Source organism: Schistocerca serialis, chromosome 3 (genome assembly GCF_023864345.2).
Source record: "Schistocerca serialis cubense isolate TAMUIC-IGC-003099 chromosome 3, iqSchSeri2.2, whole genome shotgun sequence".
NCBI lineage: Eukaryota > Metazoa > Arthropoda > Insecta > Orthoptera > Acrididae > Schistocerca > Schistocerca serialis.
In genome coordinates, this window is record NC_064640.1 from 903,968,739 (window position 1) to 903,993,294 (window position 24,556).

The 24,556-nt window shown below is 36.7% G+C and overlaps 1 protein-coding gene across 3 annotated transcripts in view; it reads right to left on the reverse strand.

Moving 5' to 3' along the window:
* LOC126471155 (cyclin-T) overlaps positions 1-24,556 on the reverse strand; it is a 124,831-nt gene that overhangs the window by 15,475 nt on the left and 84,800 nt on the right. For 2 of the 3 annotated variants that reach the window (XM_050099254.1, XM_050099257.1), the window contains exons 8-9: positions 22,510-22,729; positions 12,801-16,733 (exon numbers count right to left, since the gene is read on the reverse strand). In XM_050099254.1, coding sequence (XP_049955211.1) covers positions 13,484-16,733; positions 22,510-22,729 — 3,470 coding nt within the window. In that variant the 3' untranslated portion in view covers positions 12,801-13,483. Of the gene's footprint in view, positions 1-12,800; positions 16,734-22,509; positions 22,730-24,556 lie in introns of those variants that run through there. The other variant, XM_050099256.1, reaches the window with a different exon arrangement.

Below are 24,556 nucleotides of genomic sequence, written 5' to 3' on the forward strand. Positions count from 1 at the left end.
AGAGAGAGAGAGGGGGGGGGGGGGGAGAGAGTTGTGTGTGTGTGTGGGGAGGGGGGATGTGAGTAGGAGTATGCACAGAGATTATTTTATAAATAAAAAGTCAAGAAGCAAATATTTGCAAACCAAGACACAGAGGAATGTAGAAGATTAATGTAAATTAAATTCAGATGGACTAAAGTATTTGTATGCACTGGAGCTTATAAGAAGCTCTGGCGTTGACAGGAGATATTCAACTTACGTGAATGTTAAAAGCATCTTAAGGCTTTGTGATGTATTTTCTGCAATACCATGTCGTGTAGTCTCAGTGAACAGTTTGTGATAATCCAGTCTTCTTGACAGTTGTGAATTGGAAAATGTTAATATGATTTCACCCCTAGCAAATTGCACACACTTGTACCTCCTAATCTTGCAGCTCGTAGGGCCCATTTGGTTCTCCAACATAATATTTCATCATTCAATTTGCAAACAGCACATTCACACTTTTCACTTCAGAAAACTTTATTGTAAATATAAAATAAAGTTTCAGTGAAAGAATACTAACACACTTCTTCATCAGTCAAATTTGTAGTGTATTTATCAATCATTCCACTTACAAGAGCAATGTTGAATGTTACCAATCTAACAGTAAAAAGTTATAATTTTTTAGTTAAAAAACACCATTAATTTCTGACCCAATCGCCTTTTTAAACACACCTGGCTTATCATGCTTCATTCTTGAAGAGCAGTTGTTGAAGAACTAGGCTGCCGTAACCTCTTCACTGGACTCTAAACATCCCAGCCACAAATTTCAGTAGCTGTAGGAATATGCAAGTGCAAAACTGATGAAACACACAGATGTCCATCCAGTTTGTACTTTAATACTTCACTTCTTTGAAGACAGGTGCATTGTTCTGAATATATTTCTCTCTCTCTTTTACAATTCAAGTGCCTAACATTCTGTTCTAAAATCTGGCTGGTCCAAAAGATTTGTAAAGGGCACAAACAGCAATTGGCAAACACTATGGAAGGTAAGCATTCCAGGAAACACTGTACATAAACCATTTTACAGATTATACTTGCTTTCCCCAACCCCCCCCCCCCTCCCCATTATTTTTTCAGAACCATATACTTCCACTCTTGGTCTGACTGCTACTTCAATTGGCCGACCCACATTTCACTCACAGAAACAAACTGGTATATAAAATTGGTTGGTTAGGTTTAAAACAGCCTAAAGTTTGTTTGCACATCTGTTTTTGGCCTGCATTCAACAAATGTGGTGCTCATCTTGCTCAAATCATTTTCATAATTAATTCTTCATGTAATATGTTTACTCTTTTTTCCGGTATGCCTATGGTGTGAAGTATTCATACGCTTCTAACTGCAGAGAGTCCAACACTCACTCATGCACTTTCACAATGTTTACAATGTGGTTGCAGTTTTGGGACATACTTCTTACATATCATCTTTGCAAAAAGTGATGTCACCTTTCAATTAAGATGATCATTCCATAACTGTTTAAAGTGAAGACTGAAGACTCCTTATACACCCTAACAACTTTGGATCAACTGCCAATGGTGATAAAACTGTCCAAAACATTACATTTTTCAGCATGTGGCACAATTACCAATACAACAAACAAAAAATTTCAATTATATCAATACTATCCCTGTTCTACTCTCAGAAATTTCCATTTTGCATTTGTGACTTATTACTGTTGCAACCTCAATACCCGACCTTTGCTTCTCATAATTACATCCCAGCCAGACTTCTGAGACTACTGTTGCTGTAACCATAAGCTGTAAAGTTGCAATACGTTCTTCAATCCCTCTGCATATAAGTTTTCTGCTTGGTGCTTTCTTCACATCATTGTCAACCAAGCCAGAGTTGAGGGCAAGACATGGTAACAGTTACTGGGCACAAGTTGGGAACTGTAGGATGAGTAGTTAACAGTTTTAATGCTGAATCTTATCCTTGGTATGGGTAGTACAGTGTGATCACACAGTGTCGTGGAGGAGAGCTATCCCTTACAGCTGTTTCATCAATTCTGAATGGCACATCTCATTTGATGAACATTTCATAGTAAATGTCAGCCGTAATTGTTGACGAACCAAAGGAAGACCATTTTCATCCCTGAAAATGAAAGTCATCATTTTTGGCTTGAATAAGGAGATTGAGTCCTTCCTTCTCTCCCCCCCCCCCCACCCCCCCCCCCCCCTCGCCCCACTGCATTGACCGTTGTTTTGATCATGTTTTGCTGTAGGATATGCATGTCTTGTTGCCCATAACAATGTGTGAAAACCAATCATTTTTCTTGATGATATCTGTTCAAAAACACAGATGTATGTGACATTTATCATTCTTTGTGTTGGCTAATAAACATTTTTGGCATCCATCTTTCATATAATTTGTGATATCCACACTTTTTCATGACAAACACGTAAAATGTAGTGCATCCAACACAGGGAATTCATCAACCTGAGCAGCAGTCTCCAACAGTCAACCTGATCATAGATTTTGCACCACATGCTGCACAATTTAATCAGTCAGGATACTAGATCTGCCACTCCACTCTTCATCATGCACATTTTTACAATCACTTTTGAAGTCTCAATGTCACTGTCTGGCCTTCTACTTCATTCATTACTGTAGGCTCATAAACTAGGCACAATTCCCAATGAATCTGAGCAGCTGTAGAATATTTTGCACATAAATATTAAATTACAGCATGCACTTTGAAACTAGTGGAAGCAACGCTTTTTGTAAGTAATTGGTGTTTGCTGTCATCTATACCCAAATGACTACCAAACAAAAACAAAGACATCTACAGCTTTGTAAGCAGTTAATAGATAGTTATGCATTTGAGCAACTGTGTTTCCGATACATCGATACTTAAATGTAAACAAAAGACCCTTACTTTTCAATTACACAATGCATTAAGGAATTCAGATTTATTTCTTTTTCAATTCTGGCTTCCCTCACTCTACGCTTACTTTTCCTCTTCACCAAAATTTAAATGACTTCTCCCGCTCTCTTCTACTCTCTCACTTTCCTTCCACTGCCTTACAATCCATTACCACTGCTACATTTCACTGGTACTGCTTTTTTAGTTTCCAGATTTGGTGTTTATGTTTTATACTAACATAAAAATTATTTACATATCATTATGAATAATGATGAAAATAATGATAATGAAAATCAGTACACAAACTGTGAACAATACAACGAAGCATGATATGAGGCTAACAGAGACGAATAAATTGTTGGTTAAAATGCAAAACAATTTTTTACAATCTTCAAATTTCAATAATCAGCTGCAAGAAGAAACTGTGCAACACTTAACTATGAAATCAAATGTGCAACTGTTTATAAAATTGACAAAAATGCTCAATAGTAATGAGTGTACAATTGGTTCCGCAAATCAGGTGCTGGTCGGCTTGGCTAATTGAATGGGTCCACATAAAGCATCAAGATTAAAATAATTTTTTCTTTAAATATTGTTGTCTTTGCTGAAATTAAACGTTTTTTACATGTGAGTTCCAAGATACGTTAACAGGTAAATACATAATTTGCTGTTTTCAGAATATAAAGAACCAGTTAAGAATACATCAATACAAAGTCTTCCAACTGCATACTTTAACAAGCAAAGCGACTGTATTTTACACATACATATTGCAGCAGCTTTCACAGTTTAGTGATAAAAATAATTCCACGCATGAACAATAATTTATCATTACTACCTTATCAGCTCCAATATGATAGTTGTGTCATATGTTATTCAATGAATGAATATGTAATCTTAACCACAATCCATAACAGTACCGAAAAGCTGACCACCCTTAGTTGCATCAATCTCCAACGCAATTTAAATTCCATTATGATGCTTGCAAATAACACTGCCTTACCTTGTAGCAGAATAAAACACCACACAATAAGAACATTACAATTTGTTTATAACTGTTGTCAGGTCCACAGATGCATTGACAGTACACACATCTTTGAAACTGCCTCATTTACTATTCACAAAATGCACTCTACCTAATGAAACATATGCAGATATGAAAATCTGTTATGTTCAATGAAGGCTACTGTTATATATTGCAGATGGTAAAATGCGAAACACAGAACAGCAAGGTAACAAAAGTTATATAATACAATCAACAGTTTAATAGCAAATTGTATCCCAACTTGTTGAGAGCAGATTTTCAATCATAGCTGCAGTTGCTTTCTTTATACAATCCATAGACCTTATGCACACATTAAGAAATTACAAATCATCCTCAATGAAAATCAGTTAATATTAAACCAGACTTACATATCTGTTGGAAATTACTGTACAAACAGTACTTTAACCACATTGACAATGATATTTTCTTTTCAGGTATCTTAAATTGTTGAGAATAATGCATTCCCTATTCTTAACTGGGATGGGTCTATAAATATCTTTCAACTGAAATGCACACAGCAAGTGAATATGTGCAAGCATTTTCAAATATATTTTACTACTAAATAACCAGCTCTCAGTCTTGAACATAGTTAAATAAATGTTTAGATTGATTCTACACCATCAGGAGAAAAGCTGTTGCAAAGAAGTTTTCACACTTATTCTTGGGTAATGAAACTGCATTGAATGTTTACATATTACTTTTGGCTGCATTTAACTTTGATCCAGAAGAAAACTGTACAGTGTAAATATTTGGAATTTATAGAGAAAAAAAAAAACACTCCATATACGTGAACATTGAAAATTAGTTATTAGATTCAACTACTACAGTACAATTACAGTAGTAGAATGAATAATTAATTAAGAACTGGTGTTTTAAGGAATCTGGTTGCCCTTTAAATACAAGATGATGAATAAATAACAACAGTTGGGAGGGGGAGGGGGCTGAGGCAGGGTGATGTGGTACTATTGGGCAACATAAACAAATACGTAACTGGCATTTCCTAATAGATTTGTTATATTCCAGGTATTTGTCTGTGATCATCTCACACTCAAGACTTCTAACAGGAAGGTGTAATGTCATGATGGAAGCACATGCTGACCAATTCAGCAGTGCATCTTCAACATAAGTGCTATGTCTAACAAACCAAAGTAATGTGGAAAAACTGATCACATGAAGGTACACCACAAACACTAACAAGATATGATAGTATTCACAGTGGTTGCTCACATTCTACTTTAGATGGAATACAATTCATTCCCCATGTTCTGATAAAATGAACCAAAGTTTGATATGACTGCGCAGTGAAGCAGACATCAACAGTTATCATCATCTTTATGTGACCACAAAGAAAGAATGTACGATTAAAATAAGTTTGTGATGCAGTACTATCCCAATTTGTACATTTGTGGAGGATGAAACCAGCCATTTTGTTAAGAAAAACATGCTAGTATTCAACTGATGTGACTAAAGAAAGCTGCTATCAGGATGGCCAGATGCTCCCAAATACTATACGTCTATTGAAGTCTCCACGTTTGTTATACCATCTACTCCTCACAATTTTAGGACTACCGTGCACTTAAAATAATAGGCAAATGATGATAACCTGGTTATTTCATGATACACTTTTACACTGCTGAAATAGCAGATGTGAATTAATTTTTATCCTCTATATAACAAAATGTATTGTTTAGTAGTTTATAGATTTTCTTGTCATCAATTTGGCTGTCATTGCGGTTGTCTTCAATCCAAAGACTGTTGTGATGCAGCTCTTCTTCATGCTAGTCTATCCAGCAGAATGCTAGTCTATCCAGTAGAAATCTCTTCATTTGTGCAACACTACTGGAACCTTCACCATTTTAACCTGCCTACTGCATTCAAACATTGGTCTTCCCCCTCCAATTTTTACCTCCTCCCCATGCCTTACACTTCCATCTATCATTTCCAAATAAACTACTACTTGATGGTTGAGGACCTTGGTCTTCCTTCTACAGTTTTTACCCTACATACTTCCCTGCATCATTCCTATTCTTTGATGCCTCAGGATGTGTCCTATCTGACAGTCCCTTCTTTTAATCAAGTTGTACCATAAATTTCTTTTCCCACCAATCTGATTCAGTACCTGTTCATTTTCTTCGTCATCCTTTTGTAACACCACATTTCATACGAATCTAATATCCTCTGTCTGGACTGTTATCATTTCCAATATGCTTCCATACAAGGCTACACCTTCAAGATAGCCTAAAACTCTAATTTATTCATATCGTCTACCAATATGCTTACATTTTAACACATTGCTTTCTTTAACATGTTTGTTATCTTACAGAAATTTCTCTCTAAAGGGCAAACAGCATCGCGAAACATTTGATACAATAAAGTTTCCAGATGTATCACATCACTACGGTAATGAAAAGACAACTTCTCCATTTCAATTTGCCATCCCCCCCCCCCCCCCCCCACCTCCTCCTGCTCCTCCTCCTTCATCTTCACCATCATCTTCTTCTACCATCTCCATCTCCTTCTTGTTGCCAAATGTCCCAACTGTGCAATGAAAGGCCTTCTTCCCGCTCTCAGTTCTAAGATATCTCTACACTATTCTTTTTATTTTTGGGTTCCATAGATTTTTGATACATGTCTGCAAATTCCTTTGCTATTAAAAATAAAAATAAAGTTACTCATTCATTTATTTCTTTCTCTTTCTTTTCTGCATTTTCCTCCAACATACAATATCACATTATACAAAGGCACTTTAAAATTTCCTAAATAGATTCGCATCACACTGTGAAGGATACAATGAGAGTGAAAGACGGTGTTTTAAAATTACAAAAATGATATGTAAATAACTTTGAATAATGCATTTTCTGTCAACTAAATTAACATCATAATAAGAATTAAAAAATCATTAAATCAGTATTTTGTATCTATACACTTGTCAATAAAAACTTTATAAAAATGGAGCACTTATTTAGTCACTGTATAAAAGGATTTCACTATCATTCTGCCCTCCACGACTCGCTTTGCCTGAGTTGCTGGGTGGTTTACCTGCTTAATCTGTGGATAGCCTATGAGAACACTAGTTCTTGCTAGCTCTTATCAGAAGATATCTGATTGTATGTATTGATTGCAAAATAAATTGCATACTAAAGTTGTAGTAACAGATCTGCAGTTCTTATTTTTAACTATAAGTTTAATTACAGACATTTTAATTTGACTTTCATTCTTTAATTCACATTCCCAATAAGATGAACTACTGTTCTGAAACTGCCCAAGTTATAGAGCCCGTATTTTAGATTTTTATTTAGGTTACACAGGATCACAATACACAATTACAAAAATCTTATTTTTAGTATAACAATTGAAAATTCTGCATTGAAGCTAAGAAATGTCTGGAAACAAACATCCAACACAGAAGTGACTCCTCACAAAGAGAATAGTTGCAATGGCTGTCTATCATATGCAAATATTACTCTTATTCAGTCCCCCCGCGCACTCTATCTCTCTCTTTCTCTCAACAACAACTGACAAATATGAGATCCCATCAAGCAGCATAATCCCAAAATTGTGTTTAAAATCAAACATTAAAACTTCTCACAAATATGAATTAAATTGTACAGTAAATTCAGACTTAATGTTAGTCCTGCCATAGTGTACTTGACAAAAGAGCCTCTGGTATTGGTAGCAAAATGGATGCTGTCAAGTAGACACTTCAAATGGTTGTGAAGATATTAATAATCATACAATGCAAAGGTAGACAGCTGTGTTTTTTGACACCTAGATCAAACATTAGCCAAACAGGAATGCAAGACAAAGGAGAGACCCCTCAGACAGAGTGTAAAAGCAACAAACACTAGTTCTAGTCAGTCATATACAACAGTGCCCAGGGCACACACAGCTATATCATCAAAAAATCCCCTTCATATTGAATGTCAAGTTGTTTAACAGTCCATATGAAAGGAATCATTGAACCTATTAAGCAACCATTCATTGTTGCATACTGCCAGGTTACAAGTAAACACAATTCATCAAGCAGTAAACCTTAAAACTTGAGGTTCTGATGTCACTAGGACCATTTCTAATATACCTTTTTTTTTTAATTCTGTTGGCATTTGTTGTGTGCATATGTATGTTACTGATATCTATATCACTAAGCGACTATCCTGTGGCACGAAACCTGCAGAGAGTTGCATCTTGCCTACCTAACAGCTTCCAGGGATGCCAAGAATTTGATTTTCAGTATTTCATATAAATAGTGACTGAATATAAAAATTACAGATGCTGACAATCTACTCATTAAGAAACATAATCTTATGTGAAAGGTTCAACACAATAAGACAAGTATTAGAGTTCTAAACTGTGTATATGTCTTGAGACAGGATAACTCACCACACGTAAATTTCCAGATTGTATTCATTCAGGATCTGAGAGCACTTATTGACTTGCAACAAACTTTACACATACTTTCAAACTTTCACAAAACTACTACTTGCCCAACGTAACTCAAAACATGATGAAAGGGAAAAAATTTATCCCTTACTACAATTTCATTGTTCATGCAGTAAAATTGCTGCAGCAGACATGACATTTTAATTTCTCTCTTCTTTACTTCTAAACTGTATTCACAAAACATCCTGCAGTCTTCTCATGTAACAGTGAATGTACCTGCAAAATCCTATCATTCTATGGCAGACGGTTCAGGAGATAGGACATCATAAACATTGAGATGCATGAAAAACTAGTTTTTGTTTAAAAAAGAGTGCAAATTAGCCAGATCATACTCATCCAGGTTTGATAATGACAGCAAACTTTAAACAAAATTTCAAACCTTTACTAAACTTTTTCTCACTTACGTGTTTAATATCAAACATGTAACATGTAAACTGATCTGTGTGGTAATTAGCAGTTTAAAGCTGTTTTACACACAGGAGTTTGATTCTTGAAGGAATCAGTGGTTTATGTGTGCTAACTATGTTCAGAATGATGTGCAACAAAAAAGATCAAAAACTCTTAGTCTATGATGCATTTAGTGTATAACTCTGTTCCAGATGCCCATTAAAAGTGTTTTGTACTCAACGTCTATTTCAAAACTGACTGGGATGGTTCATTATTGCGTGCCTGGAATAATAATAAAGATCACGTTAAAACCAACATCTACAATTAAGTAAGTCACTGTGACAGTGAGAAATTTATTTTTCTAGTTTTAAAATATCACTTTGAATATTGTTGCAACATGATACGTGTTGTATATACATTGAGCAGTCCAACTTAATCTGCCTACGAACTAGAGCACATAGTCCACTCTGTCTCAATGACACATTCAAACAAATATGTCCATTCATAATTCAGTCAAATAAGCTACTGACCAACTTGGCAACATCATTAATAGACAGAAAGTACACATTATGTGCATGTACCTGTGCTAGGCCTATGTGTAGGACTGCTAAATGGCCCCTCTCTCAGACAAATTCAAATTGACCATAAAACTTACTAATTGTAAATGGAGCACAATTAATATGTCATCAATAATTTTATGAAGTATGTTTGATCTATGAAACTGTTCACTACTAAATTTCAGAGTTATCTTATTCATTTCAAATAAATTGTTTTTGGGACTTGAAACTTTCTCCAGTACCCAGTCCACTATGTGAGTGTGTGTGCGCCAAATTTTTCTGTAAGTATTAGCAGCTCTTATTGATCCGATTCACAGTGTAAACTTTAACATATTATTTTATGTTCTGGAAATGGCACCTGTTAAAGAAGACAAATTCAGCCCATGAGAGACTTGACAGCCCATACTCTCACAGTATTTTATCAGAAGAAACTGTGATTAATATACCAACACTATTATATGGCATGTTGCAAAACAGCTGTCAAAGAACTCTTCCTCTAGACTAGTACGAACTTCTGGAAGCACTAGTGAACAAAACCATGTTCAATTCTGGTAGTGTCAATGCTGAAATGCCTACATCTTAGAGCATACTTGTTGAGATCTTTTAGAATAAGGATCAGTTTTTGTTTTTAAAAAAAAATTCCCTTGTAATTTTTTTTCTCCCCATGCCCAAAAAAGCTTTTTGTTATCGGATAAGAAGACTGACACTAGTTGCTCTTAGAGATAAGAAAATGTAATTTACTGTTCACCAAGTATCACCACAAATGGATCTCTCTCTCTCTCTCTCTCTCTCTCTCTCTCTCTCTCACACACACACACACACACACACACACACACACACACACACACACACACACACACACACACAGTCTAGAAGACATGCTGCATAAAGGTAACATGACTACACCTGACTATAACTCAGAAACGTTTAGTAATGTCTAGACAAGTTTCACATACCTGAAAATAAACTTTCACTGTTAAACAATAGAATAGTTTTATCAAATAACCTTTAAAGTACAAGACGAAAGAATATCAAAGATAAGGCTGGACATATGAAAGTAGACATTGCACAGTTATATGAGAAAGACTGATAAAAGTTTTTAGTTAACTTTGCACTTACACTGCATTATATAGTGTGACTTATTAATGTTTAAAAAAAACCTGAAGTGATGTAGATGACACTGAGAAAAGTAATATAATATATGACATATAGGGCCACAAATGTTGGGAAATACCCCAAAAGTAGATGACAAATGTTGAACATTTCATGTCACCAGGTACAGCAGTGGAGTCAGTCAGTCTGCTGGACCTGATCATCCCAACCCAAGACAAGTATTCATGTCAGTGTGGATCAGGGTTCGAGTCTTGGGTCTGATAGGCAGTGGGTGTTTCTTATTCTTCTTTCTTTTCTTTCATTAGACAGTTGTGCATTTACACTGAGGTGACATTTATTATTTTATTTACTAGTCTTGTGGTCTCCGTTGGTTAGCTGCAAAGTACAGTACAACAAAAACATACCATATGGTGCCACAAGTAAATAAGTATAATTTTAAAACTGCATCGATACCAGTATATGATATACACGTTCTTTACTAAATAAAGTCTGTAAACAAAGAAAGATGGTAAAAAAGGAAAGAAACACAAAATTAGAACAGCTTTTGCTTGATTACAGTGAGGAAAATAATTTAGTAGCTTCTACATTTACAACTGATCACATTTACAAAAAGTATTCAAAAACAGAGTAGCCTAGTAGAGCAATGTGCAGCACTGCCCCTAACATTGATGGTAGGATCAACAAGCCCAATCGTTGCACATGCAGTGAAGTACATCATCTGGGGACACCACATATTCAACATTTGTCATCCACGTTTTGAGTATTTCCCAACATTTGCAGCCCCATGTGTCTTACATTAAATTACTTGTTGCAGTGTCATATACATCACTTCGGAGGTCTTTAAGTGTTAATAAGAATCACCCCTATTTCATGCAAAGACACGCAACAAATGGAGAGAGGTATGGGGGTAGCAAGATACTGGCGATAACTGTGCACCTCCCACAACAAATATATGTAGTTTGCTCACAGATGAGAGATATTTTAATTCATAATAAATAAGAACACTCCAGAGCTCAAAACATATACAGACAGAAAATATTAAGATGTTATCTTTAGTGTAACACACTTTTCAAGGTAAGGAAATGTGAAAATATACAAAGCTTCATTAACAGAGTGACTTTTTCTAGTCTGGAGACGCCATTATGAAAGTTACAGCAAAACGAGCATCCAATTTGGCCAGAAGCTATACTTCCTTAAATAAATTTTCCTTTCAAATTTACAAATGCCTAATCATATGAGGGTAAAGTACAAAATTTGTATGCATCAAGCAGGTAACAAGGAAGTTTTAAATAGTTCTTTTTTTTTTTTTTTATTTCAGAGTGCTTGTCAGATTCCTTCATACTAGCATTTTTAAAGACAATTAAGTGCTTGGCACAACACAACCGGTAATGCTGAAATATAAACATTGGGAAAAACAATGCTTAAAAACATATTTTTGTAACTGTTAGTATATCCTAGTCATGACCTGTCAAAAATTTTGATGCTTCATCACAAAATTCATTCAGATTTTTTCAGTCAAAGAGTGCGAGGGACATTTAGCTGCGTAAGAGTTCCATAAAAATTCTTCTTTTATAATTGATCATTCATTTAATTCAAGCTCCAAAGATAAAGGTACTGTAAAGCTTTGCTTAAAACTGCTCTAATGCAGCTCTTTTCTGTTGTCTCAGAAGCTCCTGAAAGACTCAAAGAATTTCTCCAACAACATGAGAAGCATAACAGAATTAAGTTTCTTTTAAATATTTAATGTACTTTCAAATTTAACACCATAATAAAGAAAATCTGACATAACTTCATTCCTAATTCAATTGACAGTTTACCGAGAGGAATTTACTAATAATCACTGGACTCAAATTAACTTACTAACAACTTTCTTCACACACACAACTTTCTCAATAAAAACACACACACACACACACACACACACACACACACACACACTGCTACAACAGAGTGTTCATTAAATCATGCATTTCAATACTTTCTATCATTACATAGTCATTTGTAAGCAAAGGAAGGGTGTAGCATCCATTTCTGTTCCAATGTTAAGAACTTTACTGAAACTTCAGCGAAACTGGCTAGTGATGTAAGGCATTCAATCACCAATTTATAATCACAGGAAGCTGGGAATAAAGGAGGGGGTTAATTTGATGGTCACTATAGCTTAAAATGAACCAATCAATGAAAGACTTCTCCAAGCTTCAAATTAATGTAAAAGAATCAGTGATGTTTGAAAAATACTCTTACATATCACCACTCCCCTAATTATAATTGTAAACAATTTCATATCGAAAAAAGTGTTGATGGGCAGACTTCTCCCATATATGCAGCATTTAATGTGATAAAAACTGATGAGTTTGTTGCAAAAATTGAATGAAAACAATTAAATTAAAGACAATTTATTCACGGAAACATGCATACAAATAATAAATCATTTAAAAAGAAGTAACAATATATCCCATCTCAATAAAGAAATACTTTCCAAACATTCAATATACAAAACAAGAATGAATAGCATGATTCACTGGAAATAAAGACTCTTGAGTATCTGATAACTTCATAGAATAATTATATTGCACAAATCAAAAGAAGACTAAGAACATAAGTATATATTTATCTCTGTGTGTATGAGATAGAGAATGCTGAGGGATGGAAAGAAGTTTACCATTTGACACATGGGAAAAAAAGAATGCAAGAATATCTGCCATCAAAACTGATTTATAACCTGAGGATAACATCTGAAGGACTAAGGTGACACCTCCACAAATGTAACAGATTTCTAGACTTTAAATAAAACAATACGGTCAATGCTATAAAAATATATTCAACTCCAAATGATACCACTCCTTTCACTAAAAAACGATACATGCAGTCTTCATCCAACTGCACACAGTTTTTCACATGGGCGAAAGTAATTTAATTCTTGTACTTCAGAATTTTCAATAAGAAATTTCATGCAAATAGTAATGCATCTACTATCACACTCTTACTTCACATAAAGAGATTAGGAACTTTTTAACACAAGCATGCCTCTTTACATTAGTATCATACAATATTTATAGCACATTATGATGAAGGTGGTGAAGATGGAAGAGGAGGGGGTGGAGGAACAGGTGGAGGGGGATCTTTGGGCAATGGTGGCTGTGAGGGTGGACGAAGTTCCAATGGAGGTAATGGCGGTGGTGGTATGGAGTGTAGGTGAGGTGGCAATGGTGGTGGCGGAACTGATAGCATTGGCATGTGCATGGACTGCTGCATGTCATACGGCATGCTATAGTACCCATACATGTAGTCAGGCTGAGGAATAATCCCCTGGGGATGATGATATGGTTGGTCATAGTAAGGATGGTACAGATATGAAACGCTGTCTCCAAAATTGGACAGATTAACTTGACCCCTATCACATACCTTAGTACTATGAGGCCCTCTGCTGGATCGCAATTCGGCCCCATTGTGCTTGCTACCCGTAGATTTTTTTGACGACTCTGGTGTCGTCACACGTGCAGTTTTGTGAGGCGGCTGATTTATCATCTCTGACTTGGAAGCGGTCCACTCACGTTTTCGATTGTCTTTTACAGGAGTCGAAGAACTCGTCGCACTGCCACTATCACTGTTACAACTGATTTTAATCTTCAGAGGACCACTAGGAGCAGCTTGAGGAATCTTCACTTTTAACGGGGTATTTGGCAGAGTTTGTGGAGGATCACTAGGTACATCTAGCTTTTTCAACTGGTCTCTGGCAATTTTCAGTTTTTGCCCTAACTTCAGTTTCAGTTCTGATCCAGATCCGGAACTGGTAGATGCTGGTTCCAATGAACTACTCTGTATCTTTCCTTTTGGTATCGTTATTTTAATCGGAACAGCAGCTGCTGGGATAGATTCAGGCTGCTCCACTTTGTAGCGTTCTTTATCTTTACTTTTGTGTTTACTTTTATGTTTTTTCTCATCTCTTTTATCTTTATGTTTGTGCTTTTCTTTTTTCTTCTTTTTGTCACTTCTATGATGTTCCGACACCTTTTTTAACAATGAGTCATCGGCATCAGTTGCTTCAGATGTCACAGGAGTGTCGACATGGTTCCCTTCTGAAGTCAGTGTCACAGTCTTCTCATACGGAACATCGAGCAATGTTACAACATCTAACATGTTGTTATTGTTAAGATTAATTTCATGGATAAGTGAACCAGAGAAACCACTACCACTTTCTGCGGCTGGTGATGGAAATGCTATTGCTCCCAAATCACTAGTAATAGATGGTTTTTGTGACTCTGCCACCATGTGACTAGGAAACTGTCGAACAATATTTGTAGGTTTTGCATCCTTTGATGCAGGCATACTCTTAGATGTAGCTTTCATTCCACTTTCATCTTTCTTCTTTTCACGAACTGACTGAGTTGCCTCTGATGCTTTACCCGGTAGTTTAATTCCCATCTTTGCTTCTCTGATTATGTTTTCATAACCTGCTATCTCGTCTAGCTTCTTAACCACTGGCACTAATTCAGGCTCACTGCTTGAACTACTTGTTCTGTTACGGTTATGGCTTTGATTTGAGGTTCCCGATGAGATACTCTTTCCAGGAGTGCTTGGGGCAACTAGAGGTGGAGACCCAAAATGTATCTGAGTAGTATCAGGTGGCTGTGAAGGAACTTTTCTTGCAGATGATGGTGTACGCTGCTTGGATTTCGCCACACGAGGCGTGTGCGGAGATTCTCTTGTTGGTGTGGTTTTCTCTGAACTGTGTGTCTTCTGAGAGGTTCCTCCTAACTGCTTGCTGGGAGTGGACAAATTTGATGGACTATGCTTAACTGTTTCAGTTTCATGTTCAACCTGTAACAGTTTTGATGGTGACACATCTTTCTCAGACCTCTTCTTTTTACTTTCTCCAGAAACTGCAACAGGAAGACCATTAACTGCGAACTGATCATTTTTTCCACTTGAAACCTGAGAAGACGCGGATGACACATCCACTCGGCTAGAGGAATGACTAACACTAATGCTCGGTACCTGCAATGTATCTGCTTTATTGCTGGACGAATGTCCACTCGATTTCACTTTTAAGAGAGATTTCTGACTCTTGCCTGGGGATGTACCCTGTCCATGAGAATGTACCTGAAGTTGCCCAGACAATGATTTTTCTCGAGATGTATGACTTGAGGATCTGTGGTGAGTTTTGTGACTAGACTTCTCTGAGCTATAACTAACTGAAGCAGAACTTTGCTGTGATTTTGAAGATATATTTTTAAATGGTGCTATTGTTACAGTGTCTTCATTGTGGTCATCTCTATTCTGTATCTGTTCCTGTTTAGGTTCACACCTTTCCAGTCTATCATACCTCACATCACAAGGCATTTCCAACTTACGATCACCTTTAAGCTCTGTTCTCACATCGCTTTTTCCTGGCTGAGAAGCAAGAATATTGGATTTTGACACTTCAGAACTGTTCCTGCCATCTGCTCTTCGCTCTGACATGTCAGCAATAGTGCTGTGTGAATCAGTGAAATTAGATCTACGATGTTTGCTATCAGATCCAGAATGTTTGTGACTGTGTTGATGTTTGTGCTGATCTGAAGCTGCATCACTGTGACTCTTCTGTGACGGACCTTGCCACATATTTGAAGACAAATCACTATCAGCTGAACCAGCAGCTCTCATTAGTTCCTTAACACGTACATCACCACTACTGTGAACCAAATTGAGAATGTTTTTGTTTTCATTTGAACCCCTGTGTCTCATAGCATCTGTATTCTGGGTATATTTTGAATGTTCTGCCTGAATATTTTTACTTTCTGTCGACATAGCCATCATCCCATCTTTTGACGAGTTTGCGAATAATGATGTGTTACTAGAATGCTTACTATCAGAAACTGATGATCTAATATCATCCGCTTCATTTCCTTGAACAACCGACTCTGCTGTCAGCTCAATACAACGTGGTTCTTTTTTAATATGACCAGTTGACGATACTGGCAGCTCCTGGGGTAGTGAGGTATTATGCATTCTTGTCTCTGAGGTTTCATGCCGAGACGGTTGTATGAACTTGTGTTCACTTGTACCTCTTACAGACACATCCCGCTTTGAACTTTCCCTGCTGTGGGCTTGTTCACGACGTGCTGCATCACGTGCTGAAGATGTAGACTGTCGTATGGGAACATCATTCCGTGAAGACACCTGCTTCGGATGATGTGACTGAGATGACAGAGCTTGATTTGAACTTGACTTGTTGTGATGGGGGCCATTTGATGACGGTGCCAAAGATCCTCCACTGTTGCTGGGGTGGTGGTGATGGTGGTGATGGTGGTGGTGGTGATGAGGAACTTCCCTGTGAATCATAAACATAAAACTATATGCAACTATATGATTTGCACAGCACAACAAATTTTAGGTATAGTTCTATTTATAATTTAATTAGTTTACAACTAGGAAACAAGCATTACATTAATACTGTGTTTTATGAAAACAGCTTGAAACTTCACATAAAGTTAAATTCCACTTTATACAACAGCGTGTTGAAAATACTCCAAAATGAAGTTTTCACTCTGCAGCAGAGTGCGCACTGATATGAAACTTCCTGAAAGATTAAATCTGTGTACTGGACCTAGACTCGAACTCGGGACCTTTGCTGTTTGCGAGCAAATTCTCTACCAAATGAGTTACCCAAGCATGACTCATGATCCGTACTGGCGGATTTGAAGCTGTGAGGATGGATTATGAGTCTTGCTTCCATATCTCAGTTGACAGAGCACTTGCATGCGAAAGGCAAAGGTTCCACGTTCAAGTCTCAGTCCAGCACACAGTTTTAATCTGCCAGGAAGTTTGTTGAAAATATTGTCTCTTTTTTTTTTAAGAAAAATGAAGAACAGACTACTACACTTTAAATACTAAATAACAGCAGACACATATGCAATGGTCATCACTCAAGTCAAAACCACAAATAGTCCCAAGGAAAATAATAGTGGCATATTTACAATAAAACTGAGATGATGGTTTTACGGAATTACACAAGACATATCAAAAGTTGCCTTCTTTCATCATATTTACAGGCTGCACTAACAATTTATGTGATTTCATTTTCCCCATAAAAAGGACATGCACTTCGATGAAAAAGCTGCACACAAATGTGTGAGAAATAACTGTATATTCACATTATTGTTAGTGAACGCACTATTAGCTTCAGTCGGATCGAGAGACCACTTGCTCACAGTATTTTCTTATCACATGTTATTACAGAACATGTAACATAAAAATAAGACAGTTATGTCTGCAAAATGTAGTAATGAATAGTTTCTCCTTAGGCGGTTGCATGAATCGCACGATATTCAAATCTGGTTATAATATGCCCTTATGTCTGATTTTACAAAGGGTAATCCAATAATGTGTACAATGTGGGATACCAGTTTGTAACAATTTCTGTTCCAACAGGCAAGAAATCAATGAAAGCACTGTATGGATCTTAAAAAGAAGGAAAAAAATATATTATTGTGTATATGAATATTGCCACAGTCTTCAACTGTGCCTACGCCAAAGATTATGATGCTAAAATATTAAGTCACAAACTCTACAGTAAACCTAAATACACAGTACAATGGTCAAAACAGTTTGGGGATGAGACAAGATACAATACAATGTGAAAAAAATTTGTGACCTTCAGGAAATGTTGAGTACAGTCACTCTATTGTTACAGGAATGGGAAGAGACACCCATTCACCTACACCTTAAACATATAGCTCACTGATAAGTGGAGCGCTATTCAAGTACTGAACACCCAGCAGTCATCTGTGATTATGCTGCTGTTAATTACACGAAAAGCTGGTGCACTGTCTAAGCAATGTAATTTGTCAAAATTTTTAGCATAGTGAGCCAATGATAGGTAGAAACTGGTGTATCAAGTGTGAGGCAGCACATATCGATAAGTATTCTCAATGTGTAATATCAGAACAGCGGAATCAAATTTTAGACAACAGGAGGTATTCAAAGAAAATCAGGGCACTGTTGTTCAGGAGCAATGGTGGCCTGAGACAATAGTTCTCTCTGTTAGAACAAGCAAGAGACTTTTTCAAACAACAGGACATCAAGTCAAACTAATTGCAATAATCTTCGTGCTTTTGGCCTTTATGCATATAGTTCTTTTCTCTGGGTCACAGTAACCACATGACACTGTAGAGTGTGCATGTGGCTTGGAGGACACGATGACACACTAAATGGAGCTGTATAACAGCATAGTGGTAGACTGGCAGTGATTGTAGGAATCAACAACATTGGTGGACGACCACATCATCCAAAATGGTTATTTGACAGCTCAAAGATAGAGGGATGAGAACCTCCAATCTCCTATTCAGCTTACATTGGTATCACTGAAGATTCTGGATTCTATAACTCACCAGTTCTCATCCACACAGAGATCAACTGGAAAAAACATGCTTCATTAGCTGCATCTCACAAAATTCGTGACAATGTCCAAAGTGGACATTAATCTTATGAAAGTCATCTGAAATTCAGCTAAACATCATCTAGATCCACATCTCTCCTGATTGCTCTAGAGCTGAAGATGCTCTGTAGGTTTGACTATTCACACTGACATACTGTATAAGGATGGTCAAACTATGATTGCTCCACCAATTTATGTACGTGTACGCACGCACGCACAAATATATATGGCATCAAAGTAATGGAAAGGCCAAAGTAAAATCATTGTGGATGACGTGATTTTAGAATATTTATCATCTTTCAGATATTTGGGCTGTCAAAATATACTAGATAGCACTGAAGTTACAGCTAGCTACTTCTACAAGTTGGAATTTGCACTGTTTATAACATGTTAAAATATGGCCAGAAAAGACACAAGAGTAAAATTATCATTCTTCCAGCATTTTTCATAGAACTGAATGCTGAGTATCTGTACAATAACAAATTTACCCAAAATACAAAGTGTAGCCATTAAATTTCTGGGAACAAGAAACACCAGATACAGAATATTTTAGTGAACTGACAACACTCAACTTCCCAAATCAGCATCGACTTAAAGCCCAATGGAAAGCAGAGCTGTTAAGAGGACATGACAAGAAGCACACAGTCAATCTCCGGAAAAAAGGACTGGCTTTAAGCTTAATCCATGAAGTGCAGAAGACAAAGAAGAATTGGATTCCTTACATAATGAATGTTATCTCCTCTGGCTCTCTCAATGATTTGACCAGTGTATAAAATGCAATTCACTCCATCCAGACACAAGAATATGTTGGCTGATCTTGCATCTACAAAACTTAGTAAGATCCACCACACCCTCCAGGCTTTGTCCCAAAGATTCCTCTTTGTTGGCAACACTGAATTCTACTTTTATGGAATGTACTTTGGAAGTGACACATAGAAGTTTGGTTTACAATCAAAGGTAAATTCCAGACAGCACTGGCAGAATGTTATTTCATTTTAGATCTCTGCTTTGTAATACAGAGTTACCAATGAAAAACCTTCTGCATATATCTAAAAACAAAAAACCACTATACACCACTGCCTATGCAATAAGGTTAGGCGGTAAAAATTAAAATATGATTCGAACACTGTTGCAGATGCAGAAGAAATGAATGATTTCACTACATGTTCTATACTTGTAATGTAGAAACAATGTGTCACTGCGAAACCACTGTCCACAAATTAGGTTAACAAATTTACATCACATTATATGGTTCTTTAAAATTACAAGTGCAACAAAGGATAAAAGATACAAAGCTATTTGACACTGCTCAAGCACTAGTAATATAATCAGAAATGGAATGAGAACTATAGAAGAGCTGGGGTGGGGGGTGGGGGGATTATCCAGAAACAAAGTGTAACTGCTACTGAGTATGGTTTTTACAGCATCAAGATCTGAAAATGCCTGACCACTTATAAGGTTAAGGTGGAGACACACTGGCTGTTCCCCACTCTGCCAACTGCTGCAATACAGTGCCTCGGGAATACATAACACTGACAAACATGAGGGCAAGGAGAATATTTCTTGCCATGACATCAGTGAATTCTGCTTTTGTTATTTTGGTACATGTTGCCGAGTAATGTAAGTCAAACATTAATTTTATCTACAAAATAGTTGTGTTCTGTGGCTTTTACAAATGAGCTAGTTTGTGAGAGTTGCATTCAACCTGACAAACTGTAATGGTATAGTGCTATCAAAATCTGCATATTGAATGGTTTATCATGAATGAAAATTAATTCCAAATTTGTGGAAGTTTGTATACTGTCTGCTCCATCATTTTTCATGGTAGAGAAATTGGTGGCTGAATTTAAATGTGACTACACTTCTCTATAACATGATCAATGTGAGAGACATCCCAAAATTTCAACCACAGATGAAATCACCTGGTAAGTACAAAACGCAGTATTAGGCAACAGGTGACTGAAGGTGCAAAAAACATCTGACTCCATAGGAGTATCAAAATAAAGACTATATTATGAAAAAGATAGACTGCTACTCACCATGAAGTGGAGATGGTGAGTCGCTGTCAGGGTCAACAAAAGGACTACTAACCAAGTAAACTTTCAGTCAGTGGTCCCATGTGTGCGTGTGTGTGTGTGTGTGCGTGTGTGTGTGTGTGTGCGTGTGTGTGTGTGTGTGTGTGTGTGTGTGTGTTTACTTCAGGAGAAGGCCTTTTGGTCCAAAGCTTACTTCTTTAGCCAACTTTTTGTTGTGCCTGTCTGCAACTCAACATCTCCACACTTATGGAGAGTAGCCATCTATACTTTTTATAATATTGTCATTATTTTACCCTGGATTTTCCATTGTTTGAGAAGAAAGAGCATGGGACATTATACACAAAAATTTTAGAAGTTTCTGTGCAAGATGTTAAACACTTTCAAAAAGCAAGTCCGAAAAAAAAATTTCTGAGTAATGCTTAGGGTCTTTCAAGTATGTTCCACCTGATTTTGAGTGACAGCTGCTACCACATGTATGATGTGGATCTACTACTTTATACCATAAACTAAACAGTCCAGGCAGCATTGGGTGGTAGGAAGCAAAGCCGAATTCATCTGAGGGGAAGTACTGTTTAGGATCCAAAACAGATTGTCACTGATTACCTCGCATACTACAGGGCAATATCACACAAATCTCCTGAATGAATAAATACAAGAGAAGAGGCCTGGAATATAAAAAAAGCCTAGTTCCTCAGAACAATGCAGCTGCTCACAAAAAATGCTGCTGCTCAGAAAACGAAATAGAAAATTTAAACACTTTTTTTTAAATCTGATCAACTGTTTTCTGATAAAAACATAGTAAAAAGTGAAAAATCCTGTTGAAAGAGTTCTGGTCCGGTGCTCAGAAGGTATCAAGTACATCGTAATGAGTCAGTTACAAGACACTTTAATAGATGTTTCACAAGTGCTTCAATCATGGAAGAAGTAACGGACTAGTCTCTGGAGTTACAAACACTGTACTTTTAAAAGAATAAAAATCTGAATCTTCAGGATACTCAGCTATTTTTGTTTGTACCTCAAGAAGAAATGGCTGAAATATATTTTACAACTGTAAATGAAGCACCTTCTTAAGTGAGCTGTACCATTGAAATCTATTCCTGATATCATTCTTTCAGCAGTGTCGAATTCTTTATATGTAACTATGGTCATGTCAAGGGCAGGTTCAGAAGAGAATTTCTTTGTGTAGGGCCCTACACCACTGCCAATTTGTCATGGGCAGTTCTAAGTAATGAACAACATGTAACTTTACACAAGAAAGAAGAAATGACAGGATGGATACAGTGTATGTACATAGTCCATTTTTTTCGAATAGCATCAAGTAGCCCACCAAGCTTAAAGCCCCTATCTAACAGACATGTTACACTCTTATGTCTTAGTTGACAGCTACAAATTTCAAACAGTAGTAGTCTGTGAAAGCAAAGGTCACAAAAATATTAGTGATACTGCATGAACACAGCATTGTTCATCATTAAAACCCTTAACTCAATTACTAACTAGCAACTGCGGCCACAAGATATATCACATCAATATGGTGTTACAATCAGTCCATAACATCTCACATTGTAGTATCACAGCAAAATACACAAATTTATTTTTATTTAATAGATATCTCAGAATGTAACAGAAAATTGCACCTGTTCGTTGATGTCCCACTCTTATCTCTGTCCTGTTTTTCACGGTCTCGGTCACGGTCACGGTCCCTGTCTCTTTCTCGATCACGGTCACGGTCACGTTTCTCCCGATGATCCCAGTTAGTTTCACGTGACTGTACCTCTGCATGCTTGGTTCCACCTCCACTCACTGGCGGAAATGTGGCTGTAGAATTTTTGTTCTCCTCTTTAATTGCATTATATGCTGAAAGGAAATAATCAAAGTTTGTAGTTCAATATAAGAACTACTGAACCAACAAATGAAGAAATGTAGCAACCTGGCAAGTACTTGGCAGGAAATAATGCATTAAATAACCACAAAATTAACATCCTTACAATTAATTAAGAAAATGTTGTCACTCACAATATCCAGTGATTTATTGTGCTATATAACAAGTTTGTTTATTTGGATAGAAGCGTATGGGGCCAGAAGATGTCATAATGAAATGCCAAAACTGGTTACTTTCAGAATAAAATAAAATCTTAAGAGTATATGACTATTGGTGAATTTTATTGACATTGACAATTAATTACCAGCCGATGTCCCCCAGTCAGGATGATGATGATGATGATGATGATGATGATGATGATGATGATGGACCAACAAAAATAGAAACATGTGGTTCCTAAAAAATGTGGGAGATGCCAGCCTCTTCAGTAGTTGCATGGGTAACAATCATGATGATTCATTGATCTGGACTCTTAACACTAGTCTTGCTATGTTGGTGCTGAAGCACAGCTAAATGCAACAGGAAACCACAGCTGTTATATTTCCCTGATGACATGCAGCTGTGTTGTATGGCTTAAAGATGGCATTCTGCTGCATGGAATATTCTGGAGATAAAACAGTTCCCCTTTCAGATTTCAAGGCAGGGGCTATTCTCAGGAGAATGTAATCAGAAAAAGAAATCTTTTGTTCTATGGATAAGAGTGTGGAATGTTAGATCCCTTAATCTTCTAGAGAGGTTAGAAAACTTAAAAAGAGAAAGGTGTGTGTTGATGTCAGACAGAGCAGTGAAGTGTCACAGCAAAAAGAACAGACTTTCTGGTCACATGAGTACAGGGTTATCAGTACAAACTCAAATAAGGGTAATGCAGGTCTAATAATGAGAAACAGGAATGCAGATGAACTACTATGAACAGCAGAGTGGACAGACTATTACAGCCCAGATAGATACAAAATCTTGACACACCACAGTAGTACATACATATGTGCATAAATAAATAAATAAATACATGGCCACTAGAATGAATTTTCATTCCAGAAACAATCCCCAAAGATTGTAGCAAAGCCATTTCTCCACTATATCCTTTGCTAGTCCCAGGAAGAACTTTTAAGTCTGAAGACACGCTCGAGTCTCACTCTGGTACAAAGTTTCAGTCCGCCAGGAAGTTTCATACATGGCTACTACCGCACTTATGGGAATCTAAGCGCACTTTTTTTTTACCATATGCAGTACTCAAAATTGGTGTATGCACAAGATTTGATGGCTCATTACATTCGAGTATAAACTTGAATTTTCTGCTCAGTAACAACATTGAAGATGTTGAAGTAAAAATTTTGGGATTCCCCATGAAAGAAGGAAAACTGGGCAACTTGTGACTGGTGGTACCATAAGGAAAAAAAGCAAAGAGGTCGTTGCAATTCTTAATATAACAAGGCAAGAGTTTAAGGCTAGTCATGGATGGGTTTATCACTTTACGAAAGACGTGGGCTTACTTCTACAACACTGTACAACAGTATGCCAAAAGCTCCTGTAGGACTTTGAGAAAAAGCTGCAAAAGTTTCAGCAGTATGTCATCATACTTTGGAAAGAGAAGAATTTTTTGATGGGACAAATAGGTAACACTGATGAGATGCTAATTTTGTTTGATTTGCCACATAATTACACAGCTGATGACAAGGGGACAAAAGAAGTTACCATCAAAACATAAGGGTTTGAAATATAGTGCATACCTGTAATGTTGGCAATCACTGCATATGGGTGCAAACTTCCCCTTCCTTAATCTTCACGTGGAAAACAAGCCCCAA